Raw genomic sequence first — 22,639 nt, 5'->3', positions numbered from 1 at the left:
TGAGAAAAATATTTGATATTCTTAGGAAAAAAACATGTTTTGTTTGAAGTATTATGATTAGGAAGTAAGAAACAGCATGAATGCACTACCTTTGTAGATTATGGTTGATAAGATTTCAATTTTAACAAAAGATGTTTCTTGTGCTCACCAAGGTTGCATTTATTTGATCAAAATGAACTGTTTTGATAGTTCATATTTTAAAATTCCTGTGATAGCAAAGCTAAATTTTCGTCAGCCATTATTTAGGGTTAAGTGACCCTTCATAGATCATTCTAGTATGCTGATTTGCTGCTCAAGAAACATTTCTTAATCTTCTCAGTTTTGTAAGTTGTGCAGCTTAATATTGGGGACTTGAAAATATAGCTACTGCATGACCCAGCATTTCACCCTGTGAAAATAATGCTTTGATTTGTCTACAATATCAGATTTTAGGCTCATTTAATGTCCTGGAAACACTGAAACCATCGCTGCAGGGTACATCCGTATCTGTTTGTTTGCTACAAATGAATCATTAGCCAATGTGCTATTTGATTTTTTTCTACATTGTTTGAACAGAGAATAATGAAGTAGGTGAACAAACAATTGGTTTTCTGAAAATGAATTGTTGCAGTGTTTCACACTGAAGTATCTTGGCCGTAACAATGATAAAAAGAAAATGCCAAGCTCTGGGGATTTTAAATTGCACTGGGAAAATAGGGCAATATACCATTAGCAATAAATGAATGTGGCTCAGGTTTATTTATTTATTTTGCTGAGCATTTTGTCCATTGGCCAAAAAAAACTTGGATGTTAAAAATCCCTAGACTCAGTAAAGTGAATTAATATCTTAATGCAAATTCAGAGAAAGCAGTAATACAAGAAAACCTCAAAGACGTAAAGCAGTTCTGTTCTGTCAAACTTCAGCTCAAAGGGATAAAACCATGTTTGAAGAAAATGAAACACTCAAGAGAGAGTCAATGGCATTAGCAGGGCTACATCATTCCTGATTTAAGATGACAAAGAGAGACAGGACCCTCTTTATGAAGTGATTTAAGAACCTCAAAACCATTCCCTCTGCAGCTTCACATTTACATATATAGATTTACAGTCCGACTTTTGAAAGCCATCCAGTTCATTTGGATTCTCGTTCTCTTGATATATCTGTTTTTGGTTTGAGACAAATTGAACTTGCAGACATGGGAAAACATGTTTGTTGAGGCAAGAATAGCCCATTTAAAATACTGCTGAACAAGCAATTGTGGTTTTCGCAAAGTAGACAAAAGCTGGAAAATAAATGAGGAGGAAAGTACATAAAACATTTATGCATAGCAGAAATGACTGGTAAAATGATTTAATTCCTTCTACCAGCTTGCATTTTGCACAAAATGGGAAGATATGGGAAAATTGGCTTTGCAGCTTTCAATGTTGTGTACAACATTAAATGAAAGCATTTGCTTACTAAATGCAACTAAAGCAACATAAGCACAAAACTGAGATTCTGTCCTCCTCAAATAACAAACAATAGTGTAACAAAAGTTGCAATTCAGCAAGCAGGATACTGTTTCAGAATTCAGCTCAGATCCTCTGATGCCCTCCAGGTGCATATTGATTTTGACAAGACCGCAGAGTGCAATTTGTGATAACCGCAGCAAAGAGCTAAACTGCCTCCTAATTTACAACAGCAAACTAGAAAAAGGTGGCAATACCTAAATGACATTGAAGTATCACTACTGTGTCAAATATAACATCATTAAAACACTTATGAGCATAAGTTTCAGTCAACAAATATAAAAATGGGTCAATATTATGGTTTAATTAGTGATAAATTCAGAGAGTGTGTTTTACATCAGGTATCGGCTTAGTATCTTACTTCACTCAGAAAATGTATCATTATGTATTTTTTCCCCAAGCTCAACTTTATAGTGCATGTTTGCATAAAATAGTTACCAAATTCCATTCCATCCTCTCTGAGAATAAAGCTATCGGTTTTCTGCCGCACCTTCACGAAATAGCTCTCTGTGCATGTGAAATGAGCAACAGCCCTGAGCAGTTTCTCTGGCTCTCTCACAAAAAAGGCTTGCAGGTGTGCTATTGTCTCAAAAACCAGCTCTGAAATGTGCCACACAAACTGCTACTTGAAATCATCACAGGCCTAGATAAACAACTATCCAGACCCTTAACCATAATACTTTCACTCCTGCACAAAACAATCTGTCCTAATTAACCCCAGATGATATCTTTATAAGAACCTGCCCTTTTTAGATGTATGTATTTCTGAGTGACATTACAATACTACCACACACTAATAAACTCTAAAATATCAGAAACACATCCAACCTGCAGCTTCGCCTGGATAAATAATAAAAAGCACAATAATAATAAAGAGTAATATAATGGTACTGAGTTAAACAACGTGTAACAGCTACATATATCCAGTTCATTTGAAAACGATAGTCTAATTAATCCAACTAACAACATTTGTGACCAAAATTTACTTTTGAGCCGGGATGCCCCAAAAAGAGGGCTTTTTAAACAGAGTTTTCGACTATAAATGAAAATTGACAGTTTCATCTGAAAGTTTTTACATGGCCAGTGTACACAGTCACATGACCAGAGCTGTTTAAATCCAAGTTTGACCTTTGACGCATGCTCTATCCCAAAACTCTATAAAAGGAAGCTTTAATACACATTTAACTAACATATTTAGTATATGTTAGCATAATAAGCACATTCGTAAATAGTGGAAAACAAAGATCAATTTAAATGACTGTCATTATAAAACTTTAGAATTTAAGTATTGATGTATTTTGTAGGTTTACACCGTTTTCTAAAGTATGAAATAAAACAAATTTTGAAGAAAATGTAGAGATAATGGTGACAATAATAACAGTGCTTTAAAATGATAATACATCATTGCATGCTTATAGCACATGACAGCATTTTATCTAAAGATGGTGAATAAGCAGCTTCAGGTACATTTTTTAAAACAGAAGACACACTTGATTATGATATAAGCAAAGATATCATTCACATTACCTGCTAGTGGGATAATATGCGTCCACGTACACCCGAAAAAAGACCTTCACGTTAGTATTTGAACCATGCGCGCTGCCATATTGCCTTTACTGTCACTTCAGACGGTTTGGAGAAGACAGATAGACTGCCCCACATGGACAGGAGGAGGATTACGCTTATACATACAGAAGGAATTCAGTATTTATAACGACAATACTGAACGCTACATCAAATTTAAATATTATATAAAACTATATATTTTTTATTATTGCCTATTTCACAGTGTTTATTTGAAGTGGCGTCACTGAAAACAAATGAACTTTGTATTATTTGGCTTCATTTTCAACACTAGATGGCGAAGTGACTCTTTTTATCGACTGTTGAAACTCCCACGTGAGCATAGCGTCATTTCCCGTGTCTGCATGATCCGTGTGTAACGTTACTGGCTAACTGCTTTTGTTATACGCTAGTTCTGTTTATTAGTAGTTAGAAACATATAAAGGGATCCGTGATTAGAATAGCTGTTGTGATGGCTGAAGCGATTCAGAAGAAATTACAGTCAGAGCTGGAGAAATATCAACAACTGCAAAAAGGTAACAACGCTAGCTAGACAGCTATCCATGTTAGCAGTCCTTCCAACAGTCTCTGCATGTGCATATTGATGTTCATTTTAGATAAAAAATTATGCATTTGACTACAAAGCACAAAGAAGTACCTTTTGACACAAATCAGGCTTTCAAGATGGACTGATTTAGCTTGTTAGTCAACACAATAGTCCAGAGCTGTCATAATGATCCTCTTTCTTGATACACAGTCACTAAACAGTGTTTTTTTTATTCTTATTCTTGTTGAAACGTGTAAGATTCATGTAATTTACATGTTAAATAGTTTCTGTTGTATTTGTATGTGCATAATACAATTATTTTCTGTAATTTCTGTCTTGTGAACGTAGAAACTGTTAACTTGTTATATTTTTCGCAGATGTCAGTAAAAGTATGTCAGCAAGACAGAAACTGGAGGCACAGTTAACTGAAAATAATATTGTTAAGGAGGTAAGAACATAATTACAGGGTATCTTCCACATTTGCATGTTCATTTTTGTCATGCTAAAATATATACACTTTCATGTATGTTGATCTTGTTTTACCACGTCATCCCTCTGTAGGAGCTTGCATTGTTGGATAGCCAAAATACAGTTTACAAATTAATTGGACCAGTTTTGGTCAAACAAGATTTAGATGAAGCCAAAGCAACAGTGAGCAAGAGATTGGAATACATCAATGGTGAAATGTATGTATTGCATTTGATTCTGTTGTAATTGAGTGTGTAGTTCACATAGGCAAACCCCTAACTGATCTCTTCTTCATCTCAGTCAGCGCTATGAAACTTTACTGAAGGAGATGGAGAGAAAGTCTGAGCAGCATCGGGAAGTTCTCTCCAGCCTGCAGCAGGAGTACCAGCGCGCTCAGGGTCAGGCCGTTGGGAAAGTCTAAATGGATTATGATTCTTATCCAGCAAAACTCAGAGACTGAATATGCCTGCTAATAACACATGCTTGTTCACATGTATATTAACAGAATTCTGTAGATTTTTAGTTTGATGCTTTCAGGCTATCAATAAATTGTCTTTATTTATGTTTAGCATCCTCTTTTTTTGTTCTTGCAGTTAATATGTTAAAAGTGTTCATTTTGACATAAGTGGACCCTTTTCACATTTCCGAGATTCTCAAAATCAGAAGTCCCCATAGTTGGGAAAACTTGAGGTGAACATAAACTACAAAAATTATCACTTGCGTTCCTGTTTGCTCTAATAGCAAATTAAAAAGGTTTGTGTTTAGTGTTTTTCTTAAGAAAAAATGTGATTGACGTCAAGTTTTCAGCACTGACGTCAAGTTTTAATTTTTACAATTGTATATACTGTTTAAAAAATATAGATCAATTACAAGAACCTTGCAAGTAAAATAACTCCTAAAGGTAAAATGTCAAGCATTCACTGTATACATTTTTGGTTTATGATGATGTATTGCAGTTTTTAAGAAACGTCATGAAATATATTGATGCTTTAAGGTCAAATCGTAGGTTAGATGTAAATAAACATAATGTTTCTTGGATGTGTCATAAAGTAAACTAAATTGAGTAAAAGTAACTAAAAAATCAGTTTAAAAGTTCCCATATGTCAACTTTATACAGTAGAGGAGATAACAGATACAAAAAAAGTAAACTTACAGTTATTCTACTTTGCTATTTTTTATGGGAATGAATGCCTGAATAATGTGTATAAATGTATGGGCTTTATCATCACCTCATTGAGGGAAAGAGTCACTGAAAAAAACAGGACACTGTGAAGTTAATCATTAGTTCATTTCTGAGTTTTTGTTTTCACAAATAAATGATGTGTATCTCTAGGTCATAATAAAAGTACAACTATTTATTTTTTTAATTAATAATACAATTGAAACGTATACACACAAACTTACACATTCTTGAAAGCACAAGCCCTTGGTCAGGTAATACCTCACACTGCTGTGCATCACTATGCACCAAGGCCTTGAGAGCCAGTGAGGCGACTCGTTTTTCTAATTAAAGGGGCAGGCGAGTGGTGCTTGCGGCCAGATGTTGCTCAGGGTAATGTCATTGAAGCGCTCGGTCAACAGGGTGTGTATACGCCCCTGCGCAACAGGCCATCAGACGCGCAATGGAGAAGCGCTGAAGCACAGACGTCCGCATTGTGGATGCTTAGCTCCAATTAATATCCCGCGGAGGGGGACCTGTCCCCCTTCATTTCCCACCCGCCGGGGATTAACGCATATGAATAAAAGGCATTAGAAGAACGGCGCTACTTGTAAGGGAGCTGTATACGCTTTAAAATCAGGTTGCAAACACACCCTCGCTAAGTCCAAATCGTAAACTGTGGCGTAAAGCTTCTAAAGGGATTAGCTATTTATCTAAGCAATAATATGCAAAGCTAATTAAACAGACAGATTTTGAGGTATTATTCGCCTTTGTGAAGTAGCTCGACCTTTTGGACTGAGTAGGGTGTATTATGCACAGTAAAGTGGGAATGAAGATTTATATTTCCAGGCTTTGATATGCCACAAGCCTCCGACATGTAGCCTACATATATAATAACAATATTAAATGTAATGATTGTTGAAAACAAACAGACACTGCTTTTCATTTGAACTCTTGTTAGAGTGTGATACCACAAAACGCGCGCGCGTGTCTCGGTCGTCACCTAAACTAAAACGTGTCTTCTGCACTTTCATAACCAGGTCAGGACACGCGTCGGTTTAATTTTACAGGTCTTTGCCAAATGGCCAAAAGGAACACATGTTGTACTAGTAAAGTGGGACGATAGCTTTGCTATAAACGTTGTTCCCATGAGATAGGTGACAATCAGAGAGAAAGGCAGCACCTTACGTTCGTGCGTAATTTGGCAACATCTGACAACAGGTCCACAGCGAGACGTGTCTCATTACAAGGCGCAAAACCTAAACCACAAATTACTCTTTTACTCGAAAAGGTTGAAGTGTGAACTGTTTTAGTAAAGTCCCGGGTCATGTTTACTTATAAGGTTTATTTAGCCTATTTGTTTTTTGCTTATTTATTATTTTTTGTGAGATGGTTTTTGTGCTATCATCTTGCAAAGTTGGTACAGTAAAGTAACATCATAGTTAACAAGTAGGCCTACTTGTTTGCATGGGATATGTGTGTGTGTGTACAATGTATTTTATATTATTAAGGCACTTCTTGGCTATAGTTTGACATGCCATGGGAAGACAATCGCCTGGAAATTTAGAACCAATAGCTACAATATGACACAGTTCTCAAATAAATGTATAGGGGAAATCTATTCTCCTTTAACCGATTATTTATTGTAAATTCTACAAGTTAGACTAAATGTTACCCAATAAATTAGCCTACAATAAAACGTAGTAAATGTGGGCAAGAGTAGTTTAAAAATATTTTAATATATGTCAGTGCTGGTTTAGGAGGCCTACTGTTCTCTCCTCTTTTCACCCGTCTTTTTAGTTTATTTGCCTTCTTTAGATATTGTATTAGACTTTCTCTATAGCATTTTAAAGTGGCTGTTTCTCAAATATTTCAAATAGATCACATATTTGACCATCAGGTTCGGGATAGGAATGGCTTGCGCAAATCTCATCACTCTTCTTTCGCTCGCTGGTGAACGTGCAGAGTAGCCTAGGCCTATGGTGATTTCGCGTGCAGCTCGTGCTCAAATAAAATAATGCGCTTCAGTCATGTGTTGTGCTGATAAGCCAGCTCCGTTCAGTTCGTACGTGAAGTTAGCGCTTATAATTTTTTTCATATATATATATATATATATATATATATATATATATATATATATATATATATATATATATAAGAATTCATAGTCTGATTAGAGGATGGGGGTTGGGGGTTCACTTGATAGTTTTTGTTATTGGGGGGGGGGGGGGGGGGGGGGTGTTGTTAAAAACGGTAGGCTACTATACATTTCAAACGTTAAGATCCATCCATTCATTTTCCAAGGCGCCTATCCCTTGGGATGTCGTTAAAATATATTAAACTAAAAGTAAGCTTTGAAATTCAATTAAAATAGCCTATTTGTAGGCTAAAAAAATAAAAATACCTACTTTAGAAGTGATGGAATTATTAAGTGATAAAAAAAATGAAAATGCAAACATAAATATTGTCTAAGAAATAGATTTAAGGTTAAACAACTTTACAGTTAAACAACAAGGTCTGCTACCTTCTGAGGTCTGAATGAATTTGAATTGAATTGAAATAGTTTGCTAAATCGAATTAAGAACTAACTGTAGCACAACATTCAATACTCGAAGTATAATTCACAGGACTACTTCACATTACATCTACATTTTATAATTGTAGCCTACGTTTGATATACTTGGCTGCGTGCATTGCTCTTTGCTCGTTGCTCTCTCAAAAGCACACATCCGGTCTGGATAATCTATTTACACCCTTTGTGTTGAATGGCATTTGGGAGACTTATCTGTCTGTAATAACCGGTTCAGGCATCTGCCGGTGCATGGCATCTTTCAAAGGTCTAATCTCATTTCAGCTCAAACTCGTTTATCTAAGAGCTTACCCAAAGCGACAAAGCGAAACAAAGCTGCACATGAAGGTTGATTTAGGGGAGAGTATGAGCGTTAAGTACAACTAAGCCATTATATCTAGTGGTAGCCTAAATCTACTTTCCAGGTCATGGTTTTATGACAACTTTTAGTCTTTAAATACTTTATATTGTAGGATTTGGCATGTAGATAGCAAAGTTAAAGTAATAGACTTGGCTTAACTTTTACTATTTTAAAGCCTAATATAAACTATATTGAAAAACGACCTCATGATTTAAATCACAAATCGTTTGTCGCGTTCAGTCGAATTTTCCAAAACATTTGGGCACACAGGTGATATGTTGATAGGCATATATGTTGATAGGATAATTGAGATCAAAATTTTGGTTTTATTAATTAATCCAGTTAAAAAAAATTATATTAAATTTCATGCTGGACTCTAACTTATTGTGAGCTTGAGATACAGACAAGAACGATAATAATAATAATTAAAATAATTCATTTGATTTGTTGCATGTAGAAAAGTTACTTTAAATAGCTTTTCCAAACTTTATTTACTTAAATATCTGCGACAGTTTTATAAACTGTCCGTTATATTATTGGTCAGTGACTTGAACTTTTTGTCATCGTGTTGGATCGAGCATCATAGGCCTAGAGAATATTGAGGCATATAAATAAGAAAAGTTAGCCCTTTTCCAACATCATGTTCTGATAAATCAAACATTTGCTCTGACAAAGGCCCGTTTAGACCACACCTAAGCGATCTGCACCTCAATGCATGATATCTTTCATAGATTAAGTGCAACATTACAAAGATGACCAAATAATTGCCCAATGAAAATCTGCAAATGTCAGGCCTGTTATCGAGTTATCTACCGTTATCACGTTGGAACGCTGAACATTCACACCGTGTCTGAAGAACAATGCCGTTCAATGCGAAACATCTCTCAGGAAATGAATTTAAGGAAATGCAAATATTAGGCCAAAGATAAAAGGATAAATCCTTAGAGAGGTTTAATTCTTTGTTCAAAGTATAAGAAAATACTTTATGAACAACATTTCACGTTTTGCTGACATGAAAAATAACAGCAAATAAAAAGCCTTATTTTGTTTCAACAAAAACTGAATCTCTTGAATGAAATGAACATTTTTCAATGTTTCAGAAGAACACAAATATATGGCAAATACCACAAAGAAAAAATAAAAATGACATGAACTTGTGGTCTGAAAAGTTTCTTGGCACTCAAGTTCAAAAAACAAAAAAACATTGAAATGTTCTCCCTGTTAAGTACATGATTCTCCATCAAAAATGGATTTTGTAAAAAAAATCTTGAAAGAAAATTCTGGTGATATAAAAACATCAAAGTGAAACTAAGATTCATCTCAACACAAATGTGTATCTTGATTGTTTGGCTGTAAGATCACCAAACACACTATACAGGCACAGATTTCCCAATGCCTTTTTTTATAACAAAATAAATCTTTGGCATTCTACTGTACAAAATCCACATATTTACACACTTCACAGTCTATTGACCCAGTGCTGCTCTAACACTGCTGAATCATTAATCACTGAAGACCTGGTCTTTTCAGTCTTTAGAGAGCTTTGCAGGGACTTTGGACATGATCTTCTACCAAGGTCTCCAGACAGCATCACAGAGCACTGCAGGTTGCTTAGGACTTGAGGTCATGGTGGGAGCAGACAGAACAGTTCTTTGTGCTAGCTTCGCACAGCCAGATGGTGTGCAAGAATTGCTCAGTTGGACACAAGTGAGATGCTGCTGTGCTGGCAGTGATGAGTCCTCATTGAGATGCACCTGGGTTTCTCTGCAGGATGGGGTGGACAGTAGCTGGGCTTGCATTGAGTGTGATTTGTGAAGGTTTCCACATGCTTTCTCCACTCCCTGTCCAAACTCATGGCTCTTGCTAGCAATAAAATTGCTGACTCGTATCAGACATGTCCTCATTCCATCATGGTAGCTCTGACATTTGCTAGGTGAACTCAGGTCCTCATCAGACTCCTCTGTGCGTGCTCTTTTTCCTCTGGTGATTTTAAAAGGGTCAGTCCCCAGGCCTTGGTCAGCTCTTAAGAAGTGCACAACACTTTCCAGGATTTCAGCCTTTTCGACTTTAGGGTTCTTGAGTTTCTATTAAAAAGAAGGAAAAAATGCGGTCAGATAAATATATATTTTATACGGGCTACATTAAGGTAGAGTCTTTATTTAGTAACCTAACTTACCTCATCGTGTGTATTCTCAATTAAGAGCATCCTCAGAGTTTCTAGGCTTTGATTAATGCGATCTCTCCTTCTTTTCTCCATGAGAGGTTTTGGGACCTGTAACATTAAAAGTAGATTAGTTTAAATATAATGGTAAAATATAATTCCTAAATGCTTTAATATAATTAGTAGCAAATCGACATATCACATTGACACAAAATAAAACATGATAGCTCAATATGTAAAGCTTATAGGCTACGTGATTTATAATTATATTTCAGAGGTCTGAAAATACATTGTGAAACAAATAAAGTTTGTTTTTTACCCGTCTCGAGTCTTTTTGTTCTGGTATGTCAGCAGCTTGTTTACTCATGTTGGCGATTAACCAGATCCTTAAGTGAGATTATGTGTCTCGTTTTGGAGTTGTGGTGATTTATGGTACGGTCAGTACACGCCCAGTCTTCTCATTATGAAAAATAAAAGTAGACGAACCTATCACAGGCGTCCTTGAGCTAGCCCCTCATTAATATTCACAAACAAGCTGGCTGCTGTAAATAATGTCCATTGTGAAGTAAGAGCCAGTAATGACCATTTAGCCCCCCACTGGGATGTTTAAACTATAGCTATTCAGTTAAGGTATTGGCAAAGATTTCCAAAGAAGATTTGAACCATTCACATGCATTATAAGGCCTATTGAAAAGAACCAAATGAAAGGCGATTAGGCATATTACCTGCTGTGATTTCAAATCGTTATGATTATCGATAGACAATAAAGTGCATAGCCATTTGGACAGTTATAACACTGCACCGCAGGCTTTTACTGTTTCTGAAGGTTGTGTAGCTATTTAATAATGCTATGTGAGAATATTTAATCCAGGATAAAGTGCGTTCATAGACTAAATATTGACTTGCAAAGTCCATCTATCTTGTAAATTCAATCTCAAAATAAAAACGAAGTAGCCAAAGGTATTTGACTTCTTTCAGCTGGTTTACATTGCTTTTTTCATTAGTACAGAATCGGGTCGGATCACAGCCTTTTCCCCGAAAGAAAGCGTCAAAGAAGAACGTGAAAAAAGAGAACGTGTTTGACTCGGTTAAGTCAATGAAGTGTGTCTTGAATTGAAAGTGGTCTTTTGCTGGTCTTTTGATGTGTGTGGGGTCTTCTCGTGTGTTCGTAAATAATTTTCCTGCATAAGGAATGAGGGCTATATATAGCATACAGTTGATTTCATTTGGAAACGGCTTTTTATCAAAGAAAATGGACGTGGAAGCTTTAAAACAACTTATAAAACGTATAAAACTTGTTAAAACCAACAAACATTGTACTCTCTTCCAATAATCAGTTTCAAAAAGTTTTGCTTTGCTTAATTCCTGAGGATCCACTTGATCATTCCAACAATTTACAAGTGTAAGCGTGGGACAATGATGGTTGGCCGCCTAATCGTTCACACTTCTATCAAAACAAAACCTTACAGCACACTTAACAGATTTGCTCGAAAAGCCTGGGCATCACACCTCTTCACATCCCCCTTTTCACCGTAAAGCAGGACGCGCGTGTACTTTACACTCACGGGCACGAGCTAATCTCACTTGGCGCGCGATTTCAAAACTACATTGCATTTTCTCTATTAAAAAAAAAAGATATTCGTATAGAAATAGTTTCCATGGCCTACACATTAAACAGAATTTATATGCCTAAATTTTTTTATCATTTTGATATAGGATATTAGTCTCCACTCATAATTTACCACAATGTAGGGCTATATGCGATTTCTGTAGGCTAATTCAGAGCTTCAGTGTTCAGTGTTTAAAAAGTGCGATTCTTTTACCATGCAGATTGCCACTGTTGCATCACTTTGGTTTTGCGTCTCAACTTACTTTTCAATTTCAGGCTGACAAAATTTTTATGCTACCTTTAATCACCAAAATGTCAGGACAAATGCCATTTGTGCCTATATGTGTTTTAGCAGTTCACCCCAATCATTGTCCTTAGCTGTTTATATAAAACCTTTTGCTGATATTTGCTTTTCTTCCCAGATCCAATTGCGCCATCAAGTGTTTCTAAATATGCTTAAAAATAAAGTTTCAATCTATTTTCCTTTTCGATGGCTGTTTTAAATATTATATATTTAAATATGATATATATTTGTTTCTGTTTTGCTTGTTCAGATGTCATAAGTAACACATCTGTTTATTGATTGTTTGGTTAATGCAATGGAACGCTGGGTGGAAAGTTCACAGTGCCGACGTCACTGTCACCTCTCCACCAATCAGATGCCACCCAGAGGCTTAAAATTCCCGTTTGGCTCGATTCCAGCAGTTTCCCACATCTACGAATTTAAGCTTGAAGAGCGAACTGATCAACTCTGAACATGACTAAGACAGAAAGCGTCAAAAGAGTAAGTTCTTTAAAAGCAACCTTTTTTCTCCCAAAAATGATTTCTCAAATTCTTTATATTTAGCCTAATTTATGTTTATTTGATTCCACGCTACAGGCTAGTTAAATCTTAAATGTTATGATAGTATTGGAAACGTAAAACTTACTAACAGTTTTAATTTGTAACTTTTTTTAAAGAAGTTAAAGCCTGTGATAGAGAAGAAGAGAAGAGACCGAATCAACCATAACCTAAATGCGTTAAGAGATCTGCTTTTCAAGAACACTGCAGACACGGTGAGTTTCTACCCTAGATTTGTGATGCATTATTCGCATTATTTCTGCACTACTTCCTTAACAAACCCCTAAAACTTCTCTCTCCTCCCACAGCGTTTACAAAATCGCAAACTGGAAAAAGCAGAGATTTTAGACCTTGCAGTTCAGTACATCAAAAAGACCACAAGCAAAACTGAGACAAAGGGTTTGTTTTTACTGCTTTTACTTTTTACTTCATCGATCTGAATTTACTATTATTTACTATTTAAAGCTATTATTTATTAATAATAATTTGCCTAATTTATGTAATGTTTTTCTGTCTTTCTGCAGTGACTTCTAAGTGCACTCAGAAGCAGTCTGTTTCTACGGGCCCCATCTACGCCAGTGACTTCTATGAACCAGATTTCAATGGGAGGTTTAAATCATCCGAGCAGAAGGAGGTTCTTCTGAAACTGGGGGTCAACCATAATAACCTAACAGGTGCTTCCAAAGCAGGAAATGAACCAATGGCGCATACGGGCTTCCCTCTATCACCATCAACCCAGAACTACCAGCAGGATCTTCTTTTTCACCCTGAATCATCTTTGGATGGCTCCAAACTTTTGCATCAGTTGACTTCTCCCCCCAGTTCATTATCATCATCATCATCATCATCATCACCACAATGTAGTTCCCCGTCATCATCTCCCACTTTTACCAGTTTATTCGCCTCTCCCAGTAACTCCCCTCCATGTCTATTCATTCCTTGTCCTCTACCTGCTCCTTCTGATTCACTGTCACCTCTTTTAACACCACTTTCGCTCCACAGGCCTGTTACTGTGCTTCAGTCTGTTCTGCCAAATATGTCTAGAGATTTTACCCCACCGCAATCTCCTGTACTGGCTTTTAGACAAGAACCTTTTTCTCTTCCAACCCAGTCCATATGGAGATCATGGAGCTGAACTCTTACATTGGTGTGTTTTTCTATTTTACTTAGGGACTGCTCCAATGGAGAAATTACCTCCCAGAAAGTCCTAACGTGACATATGGTGTGGCATGAGCATAGGGTTATCACTTGTGTTGCCTCCAGTTACTATTACTTTTGTCATGTTTTCAATGACTTATACTTTTCACTTGACTATTTATTGTTTTTGACCGATGTTTGTCTTCCCTGGTATACCTGTAGCAATGAAATAAAGTCTTTTTTTAAATCAATCATTGTTGTTTTTAATCGGTCCCTAAACATTTGCCTAGACAGTTTTTAGAGATGCATAAAATATATATTGATAAAATACTTTTAATAACTAAAGAATATTCACACCAGTCATAAAACACTATAAGAGTTTTTAAGCCAAACGGTTCAGAAGAAGCTCCGGAAGCCATACCATTAGGATCTTAAATGTATGCATTGTGAGTACTAAAATAAGTTCATATTATTATATTCTTTCATCTTAGAAAATAATAATAATAAAAAAAATTATGAATGTCACATAGCCTACATTAATCAAAAACAAAAATGTTTAGGCCTATAAGTTTTGTACTAGATTATAAGATTGTAACATTTAACTTTGACATTAATTAAATAGCCTACACAAAATCTTACAAATGTTTTAAGACACGCTTTACAATACATCATTTCAGAGGTCTTTAGACTCTCCCAGTATCGAACCAAAAAAACTCTCAACTTGTCGATCCGAGACAGTTGGGAATCTTACGCTGAAGATACACTCTCAGAAAGAAAGGTACAAAATTATACCTTAGGGTACAAGTTTTAGTCACTAAGGTGGTACCACAAAGAGTACAGTTTTGTACCTCTAATTAGAGTTGAGCTCGGTTTTCTAACCTTGGCTGAAACTAAAAATAAAAGTGTCATTATTAGTGTATAAGTGTAATAAAATCTGCACACTTAACTTAGCCTACTGCAATTTTAAGTACTCTACTGCCATCTCGTGGTTTCTATGAATGGAGAAATACCTTTTAAAATAATGTTTTGCGAGCGAGTACAGCCTAACTATTTTCAGTATGAATAAAATACAGCATTTGTATAAGTCAGCCAAAATGTTAAAATGGTTTCTGTGATTTACAATTAATGTTTTTTTTTTTAATAATTCATGCCGTTAGACTACAGTGCATTTTTGAGTCCCGCTTAAATTTACAAACAACATATTTGTTCTCATGTCAGTGTTTTGCCAAACATATCAATTGTGTTAAATTTTTCCATAACTTTTTTTTTTAATTATAGTGTAGGCTACATGTTGAAACATGTGACATGAAAACCTAGTTTAACCCAGTACTGACAAAAATATGCTGTGGTTTTACATTAGGAAAAGTGAACTATTTTCTCCAAAGATTTGCACTGTTTCAGCCTACTGGTCAGTAGAGGGCAACATAAGATAGAGCTTAACAGGTTCAGTCCATAATTGAGCTTTGGCTTGTAGATACAGAGAGCATGGTGTTGTTACCCATGTTCCTGGGCGGTAAGCCGAGGATACATGACTTCTCTCTCTCATAAATGTCAGAATTTTTCTCTCACCTCTGCAGTCCTGGATAAATCCGTAACATCTTCCCTATCTTCCATCCACATCTCTATTACAAAGCCTGAATATTTTCTGAGTAAGGCAGCAGGGGATTTGGCTGGAGAAAACAGAGTTTCTGACATGACAGAGCATGTTTTTGGATAATGGTTATTTTTTTCTTTCTCCTTCTTCTGTCGTCTTCACATTCAGAAGCTTCTCTCTGTACCAGTGCCATTATTTATGAGATGGCCATTGTTCATTGTGAGGTAAAAGAGCACATGATGCACATTTGCTGTCTTTCTGCAGGTTTTGATCACTGCAATTAGTCACAATCAAGGAGTGAAGCACAAATTAAAGAGGACGCTCTGCCTGGACGGAGGAATGCTGCCTCAGTAATTGTAATTGAATGTGGTGGGGAAGAAATCACCTCGGAAAATGCAGGACAAAAGCCTGAAATCCCTGCAGAAGCTTTCTCAGGTCACACTGATTAGAGCTGATCCTGTTACCTGTGTAGTCTTAGTCTTGTTAATAGTGAATGCAACTCATGCATTCCTGATCTGGTACAAAAAGGGGAGGGAGAGACTTAAAGAAAACATTGACAAGGATCCAGCTCAGAGATGTCACTGCTCCTGCCACGGTTTATTGGACTCTGAGTTAAATACATTTGTGTTGGCACATCTCAAAAGCAATTTGTCGAGACAGGGCTGCTGTCAAACACTTTCATCACACGTGCACACACTTGTACATGCCCCGTCCTTCAAAGTGTGCTCTCACCGGCACGCACAAATGTTGTGGTTTCATTGAAAATGGATCCCACTTTGTGCAAAATTTCTCTGTATAAGTCTTTGTGGTATGAATATCCATTGAGTGATGTCCCGTGAATGTTATTTTAGTCAGAATCAACTGTTTTAACTTGGAAAAAGAGATTATTTCATTCTCAAACCTTACGTGCATGTGCTCAATCTTAATGTTTAGCTGTAAGGTCAATGAGTCTTCATTAATGATTCCAGCTTCCTTGTAATGTTGACAGATCTGGTTAATGGGGGTCTATTTCATTTCCTCATTCCATAGATTCTGAAATCCTTTTGTGAGATTATGTCAGAGCCACAGGGCATTATGTTTAAAAGATGTTGTTAAAGAAATGACTTAATAAAAAACAAAAATATGTGTGTTTATATGTCTTTAAGCCATGATGATCCTTGCCCTCAGTCTTTTTAAAACATTTACAGATGGATAGTTTCAGTAAAGGAGGTTTATATTGTAATATTGCATAGTAATATAAATTTATGTAAGCAATATTGATATACTAATGGTTGCAAAAACATAAAAAAAATTGTGGAGCTGTACAATGAAGACTAGAGTTGCTCTCCCAGCTAACATGGAACATTCACAGAATTTTAGCTTACGTTCTAGCAAGGTCCACCTAAAGTTATGGAAAAATGTTATTCCAGAACGATAATAGAACCTTTGTTCAAAGTTATCTAGTCTTTGATAATGTTTTCAAAACTTTAGCACAAAAGTCAATTTTTCAATTTTTTTCTGAAACGTTTTAGTTAGTTTAAGTTTAAGTTTAAGTTCATCTAAGATAAAAAAAAGTTTACTGCTTGTATCAGAATTGTTTAGAGAGCATTCAAAAGTAACATTGTCTTAAAGGAGTCATGACCCACAATTTTCACTTTTCCACGAGAATCAATGTATGTTATGATTGCTTAACGATTATACACTGGCTGGGAAGCCGATATTTAAAAGTGAAGCGTTTGTTTACCTCAGGGTTTGTAAAATTGCCCACGTGTACGCGCACTCAAATACGAGATTTTGATTTCTTTCCCGTCTTGACGTCAAGACGGGGCAGGATATACCATATATGGACACCGCAGCAGGAAGCTCACCCCTTCCCCTCTCCCCCTCATATTCAGTCGCGAAAGATGCTGGAGTAGTGCACACGTGAGTTGCTCTGTGGTTGACTGCCAGAATCAACATGTAAATGTGTTTTCTCTACCAAGAACGGACCTAGCTGGGTGATTCTCTGAATTGGGTGCCCTTCAAGTCCCCCAAACTTACTTCAAAGATTTTCAATTGAAGGAAATCACGAAATGCATTTTAACGCTGTCAATTAATAAAACCAGGTGCCTTTGCATTATAATGCAACACAATTGCTTTTTTAAAATTTTAATTTAAAGATAATGGGTTGCCTAAGTAGTAGACAACAAGCATGTTTGCATGTCCTCACTAACCATCATTACATTTTCATTGAATATCAAACAAATAAAAAATGCAATTAATACCAAAATGTTTCTGCTAATATGATCATATGTTGGTCTATTTTAACTAAAAAATATATATATATATATATATATATATATATATATATATATATATATATATATATATAAATGCATTAATTATATATGAAATTGCAATATTTATACATGTCCTCCAGTTTGTTTTCAACCCCGTCACGCCATACAATTTACCCCCCTATAAAAAAAATGGATCAATCCCTGTGGCATCACTTCAAGGAAGTGACATCACGCAAGTCTCTTGAAGAACATGCTGCAAAGAAAGGCAAGTGTCAGTATCTTTTCTTACCTATATTTCATGTTTTTGACTGTCAGATTAAGATTGTCAGGCTCAACATTTCAACTCTGTTGTATAGCTAAATGATAGTAAACAAAGGTTTAAGAAGAATTAAATAATAGTTTTGCAAAACATTATAATTTTATGATGTACTAAATGCCATGTGGTGCTACTGGCTTAGCTAAGTATGGAGTTAGAGATACTGTTAGCCAAAAACTTCAACCCCGTCACATTCAACCCCGTCACATTTTTTTATTATAACAGGGTTGAATCGTTGTGACAGGGTTGAATGTTTGACACTTCTTAGTATATTACTCAATTGTAGACTTGTTGTATTGTGATATGAACTGTCAGAAATAATCGATTTTTTCGATTTTTTTCCATAAAGTATTTTATGTTCAATATTTTCAGACATCCCAATGGCAAAAACAGCAGCAGAGAGGCAAAGACAGTACAGAGCAAGAAGGGATGCAGACCCAGAGAGAAGGGAAAATTATCTCCGCATTGTTAAGAATATGCCAGATGCTGTGTCACAGAGGCAGACACAAATCCATTGGGAAGACCCAGAGGTGCTAGGCCAGTGGTGTGTGCTCGCATATGATAAAGATTTGTTTCCAGGAATAATACTTGCGATGGATGAAACGCATGTGCAAGTAAAATGCATGCACCGTGTCGGGCCAAACAGGTTCGGAATAAAGAATGAATTAATGGACATGTTACAGTCCTGTTTTCAAAGTTCAATGTTAAGCACTTAAAACAAGATTTAATCAAAATGAGATCCCAGCAAGGTAGTTTTCCATAGTCTGTTGTTTTTATAAGGGATTCTTTTGGACCAAATGGAAAGATCGATTGATGTTTGTGATTAATTAATGCTTTTGATTTAATGTTAAACACTTACTAAAATGTTTGTTTTTGCCAACTTTAATAAAATAAAATGTTATTAATGTGATATCATTAATTTTACAGGTAAGAAAACCATACTATATTGAAATAATGATCATCACTTCAACCCTGTTATCATTTTCAACCCCGTTATGCTGAGTTCAACCCTGTTATTTGATAGTTTTTATTAATATTTTCGTGATAAGAAGACAAATTAGGTCAATGTTTCTTTTGCTGTGTGCAGAACTTACAAGACAGTCTGAAAAAATATAAAAGCCTGATTAAATCCTAATGTTAATGCATATTTTGTGATAAGATATGAAGACCAATGTTAGATACAGTTTTCATGACCTGATTTGGTATTCAAATGGTGAGTATTTAAAAATAAAATTCTACATCCAATAAATGATATCAAACTAGGGACATCTCATTGAAAAGCTTATACAAGAATTTACTTGAAAATCTTTTTAAATCATATTTAAACAGGGTCCAAGTGGTCTGTGACGGGGTTGAACTCCAAAACAACTTTCTGTAAGAAAAAACACTCAATATCGATTAGAATTTCATGCCTGAGGTGGGAAAATTTATTTTCTTAAAGGTTTGACTAATCCACTATCACATGAAATTATCAGAAATATAACTATTTAAAGTATATATAGAAAAAAAACGTATGACCCAAAAGGCACCCATCTCAGAGAATCACTCAGCTATCAGAGACCAGTGGATTAAATTCATTTTTAATGACGCGGTTCCTTCAACCCTTCCACTGGCTTATCGTTACGTGTTTGTGCTAAACATTGTACGCCGAAATCCTTCACAAATTTGGGGCAATATCAGGCGAAGTTGGCATCGAAGCTCGGGAAAAGCGCCATTCCAGCAAAATTCCCCGCAATTGAAACGGTAAGACTGTGTTTTTATTGCTCTACTGTGTGTAACAAACAGCACCTAACTGCTAATGCAGCTGTTGTATGCTATTGCGTCTGTCACTAGACAAATAAACGAAAGACTGGAGGTGAAGTAATTATTTATGTTCCCTGTAAACGGACTGCAAAAACGGACTTTTGACTGCATTATAATGATTTCTTAATTCAGAATATGATCAAGATTGCGTAGGTTGATGTGTTCGGGGAATTTGCCAGTTAATAGTAACATTTAAAGCCCCTTAAATGAACGAAATGACTCGAAAAAAGATTTGTTCATTTTGATGAACGACTTTGAACAAGAGACTCTGGCGTTGCCAGATTGGGTGTTTTTTCCGCTACATATTAAGGCCGGTTTACGGTGGGTTTTAGGTGGGTTTTCGCCTGGAAGGCTTTATAGAAATCTGGCATCCTACTGAACGAAGTTAACCTGAGAGAGCGTGGCGTTCACAGACACCAGAACGAACGACTTCACAGTAACGTTCATCAGGCAGTAATGCGGTACGTTCAGTTCATGTTCGCCCAAAATATGAACGAGTTCATGAACTATCGTTCAATGAACGCGTCCAGGCACAACTCTGGCGGGAGCATTAGCTTCGAGGTATGGGGAATGGCTGCTAACGTACTTTGCAAAAAACAAATGACTGAGATCATCATGAATTCGGTTATTGATTATTTATTGCCTAATGCTTACATGAGGCCCCGTCTTGTTTGTGTGTGTGTGTGCTCACGTCTTATATTTGTGTGTGTGTGCTGTGCTCACGTCTCATATGAGTAACTTTATGTGCGTAGATAGTTCATATACATGTATGTGTGACTAGTACTTAGTATATATGCAAGCGTGTTTCATATGTGTGCGTGAATGAAGTTTGATTTAAGCCCTAAACGGCGCTGGCCGGGAAGCCGGTCGCGTTCATTCACAACTTGCGCCATGATGTCAGTTTGTAATGATATGCTAAAGCGTTACCTGCGGTGTCAACCCCCCTCCTTCCTGCAACCAATCAACGTGCCCCTCATTTGCATTATTATAATGACCGTCCACGACAGCCAAAATATCGCATCAGATCTCGCGAGACAATAATGCCTACAGAGATAAGGGTCTGAGGAGCTCTGTGTTTATTTTTTTTCCAATTTTCTTTTTTAGAAGGGCCTGAAAGACTATAATACAGCCGTAGGTATCCAAGGTAATACGAGGGTATGACTCCTTTAAAGTTTGATAAATGATCAACTGAAATGTGTAAACAGGACATTTTTAAACATTCAGTAATGTATTTCTCAGAACTTTATGGAAACATTAGCAAAATATTTTTGAACATATTTCTGTTTGCTGGGCTCTTATAGCGCTTTGTCCAGTGATTTTTCTGTCAGTGACCATGATAAAGAAATGTTTTTTGAATTCCTTACACTTTTTTTTTACACATTTTAATCAATATTTATATAAAAAATGATTTAGCAAATGTAAAACAAAATTACAAAAAATAAATCAATACAATTTAAATAAAAGAAAAAACACTTATCTTTTACAGTTTAAATGTAGTTTTCAAGGTAAAATTATTATAATATTTACATATAGAATATATATTTTTTCGTTAATGAAATAATTAACTATACTGATGAATTGTGTAATTTTTAAAAGCTTTATATTTGTTTGGTGTTAAAACACATGCCATTTTGTAAAATGAAGGAACATTACAAGATGAAATGTTGTCATAAAAACATGGATTATCTGATATTTAAAGAGAGGGGTCCTCACTATGTTAGAATTTATGTTTGTTTGTGTTTTTTTCCCTGTATGTTGATTGGACCACATGAGTTTTAGGAAATAATATTAGGAGTTTATTATTATTATAGCATTTTATCTTCTTTATGCTGGGGTCATTGTGATATTATTACAGTGTATCACCTTGATATTTTTTGTTTTGTTTTATGCAACCCCCCACCCCCCAAATATAAAAGAATATCAAAATTAACTTTAATTCAGAAATTCATCCTTTAGGCGGGGTATATGTGCATTTGCATTGTGCATATGTTTGCATGTTTGAATTATTGCGAGGACAAAAAGTACAACTGGTTGCAAGGACACCACTGAGATATGGCTTGGTGTACCTGGAGGAAGACACTCCATACGCACAGTCCATCCTGGTCCTCAAGAATTCAATCTTTCACTACTCACAACTAAACACCATTTTCCCCTCTTTCATTTGTCTTTTTTCCCTTCACAGGAGCTTTTGAAGTTAACGGAGAAAGGAGCACTGACTATAGCAAATTACCTGGGCTGAAACATTTTTGACATAAGTCCTAAGAGGCGGGTGAGCCACTTCTCCTGTAGGCCCCATCGGGAGCGTTTAATCTCGGGCCATGAGAGGCAGTGTTGCTGAAAGAGTGACAGGACAGCTGGACATGCTTCCAGGCATCAGTGACGGACACGCCAGTTTTCGGAGCAGGGCCACTGCCCATGCATCACCACAAAGGTAAGCACCTGACAGGGTGTGGAGACCAAAACTACTGCAACAGTGATCACACCAGATATTGCAGCAATTTCATCAGTTTTAATAATGGTTTACAGTTTATATTTACGCCTTTTAGAAAGCTCTAGGTCACAACAGCCTTCTAAGAACTTACTTCAGGGTGGAATCCAAGCAACAGAGGCCTATTTAGCCATTCTTCATTACCATATGTCAGCCAGGAAGTCTTGCTGAATATTGTCCTTATCACAGATCCCAAATCCTTAATAGCTGTTCTATGGGCAAAAACTGTTTTTTATAAAGCACTGCAGTAGCGAACACCGCCCAGTTCTGTAACAGA

At 36.1% G+C, this 22,639-nt stretch overlaps 4 protein-coding genes across 4 annotated transcripts in view; 2 read left to right on the top strand and 2 right to left on the bottom strand.

Annotated features, from left to right (window-relative positions):
- mrpl11 (mitochondrial ribosomal protein L11) overlaps positions 1–3,177 on the bottom strand; it is a 28,720-nt gene extending 25,543 nt beyond the window's left edge. The window contains exon 1 of the mRNA XM_059515573.1: positions 3,016–3,177. The gene's annotated coding sequence lies outside the window, so the exon portion shown is untranslated. The remainder of the gene's footprint in view (positions 1–3,015) is intronic.
- A 210-nt stretch (positions 3,178–3,387) lies between these two features.
- pfdn6 (prefoldin subunit 6) lies at positions 3,388–4,628 on the top strand. The gene is made up of 4 exons (XM_059515575.1): positions 3,388–3,587; positions 3,976–4,046; positions 4,160–4,284; positions 4,367–4,628. The coding sequence occupies exons 1-4, from the start codon at positions 3,524–3,526 to the stop codon at positions 4,485–4,487; spliced, it is 381 nt and encodes a 126-aa protein (XP_059371558.1). The 5' UTR covers positions 3,388–3,523; the 3' UTR covers positions 4,488–4,628.
- A 4,455-nt stretch (positions 4,629–9,083) lies between these two features.
- her5 (hairy-related 5) lies at positions 9,084–10,756 on the bottom strand. Its single transcript, XM_059516671.1, has 3 exons — positions 10,636–10,756; positions 10,332–10,427; positions 9,084–10,239 (listed from the first exon to the last, which is right to left on the bottom strand). Exons 1-3 carry the CDS (start codon positions 10,681–10,683, stop codon positions 9,724–9,726), a joined length of 660 nt encoding a protein of 219 aa, XP_059372654.1. The 5' UTR covers positions 10,684–10,756; the 3' UTR covers positions 9,084–9,723.
- A 1,827-nt stretch (positions 10,757–12,583) lies between these two features.
- On the top strand, positions 12,584–14,154 carry her11 (hairy-related 11). The gene is made up of 4 exons (XM_059516670.1): positions 12,584–12,709; positions 12,886–12,981; positions 13,075–13,165; positions 13,291–14,154. Exons 1-4 carry the CDS (start codon positions 12,683–12,685, stop codon positions 13,899–13,901), a joined length of 825 nt encoding a protein of 274 aa, XP_059372653.1. The 5' UTR covers positions 12,584–12,682; the 3' UTR covers positions 13,902–14,154.
- Positions 14,155–22,639: the final 8,485 nt, after the last annotated feature.

Source organism: Carassius carassius, chromosome 29, assembly GCF_963082965.1.
Source record: "Carassius carassius chromosome 29, fCarCar2.1, whole genome shotgun sequence".
In the NCBI taxonomy this organism is placed as follows: Eukaryota; Metazoa; Chordata; class Actinopteri; order Cypriniformes; family Cyprinidae; genus Carassius; species Carassius carassius.
Note: the sequence above shows the minus strand (reverse complement) of the source record. Positions and strands in the feature narration are given on the sequence as shown.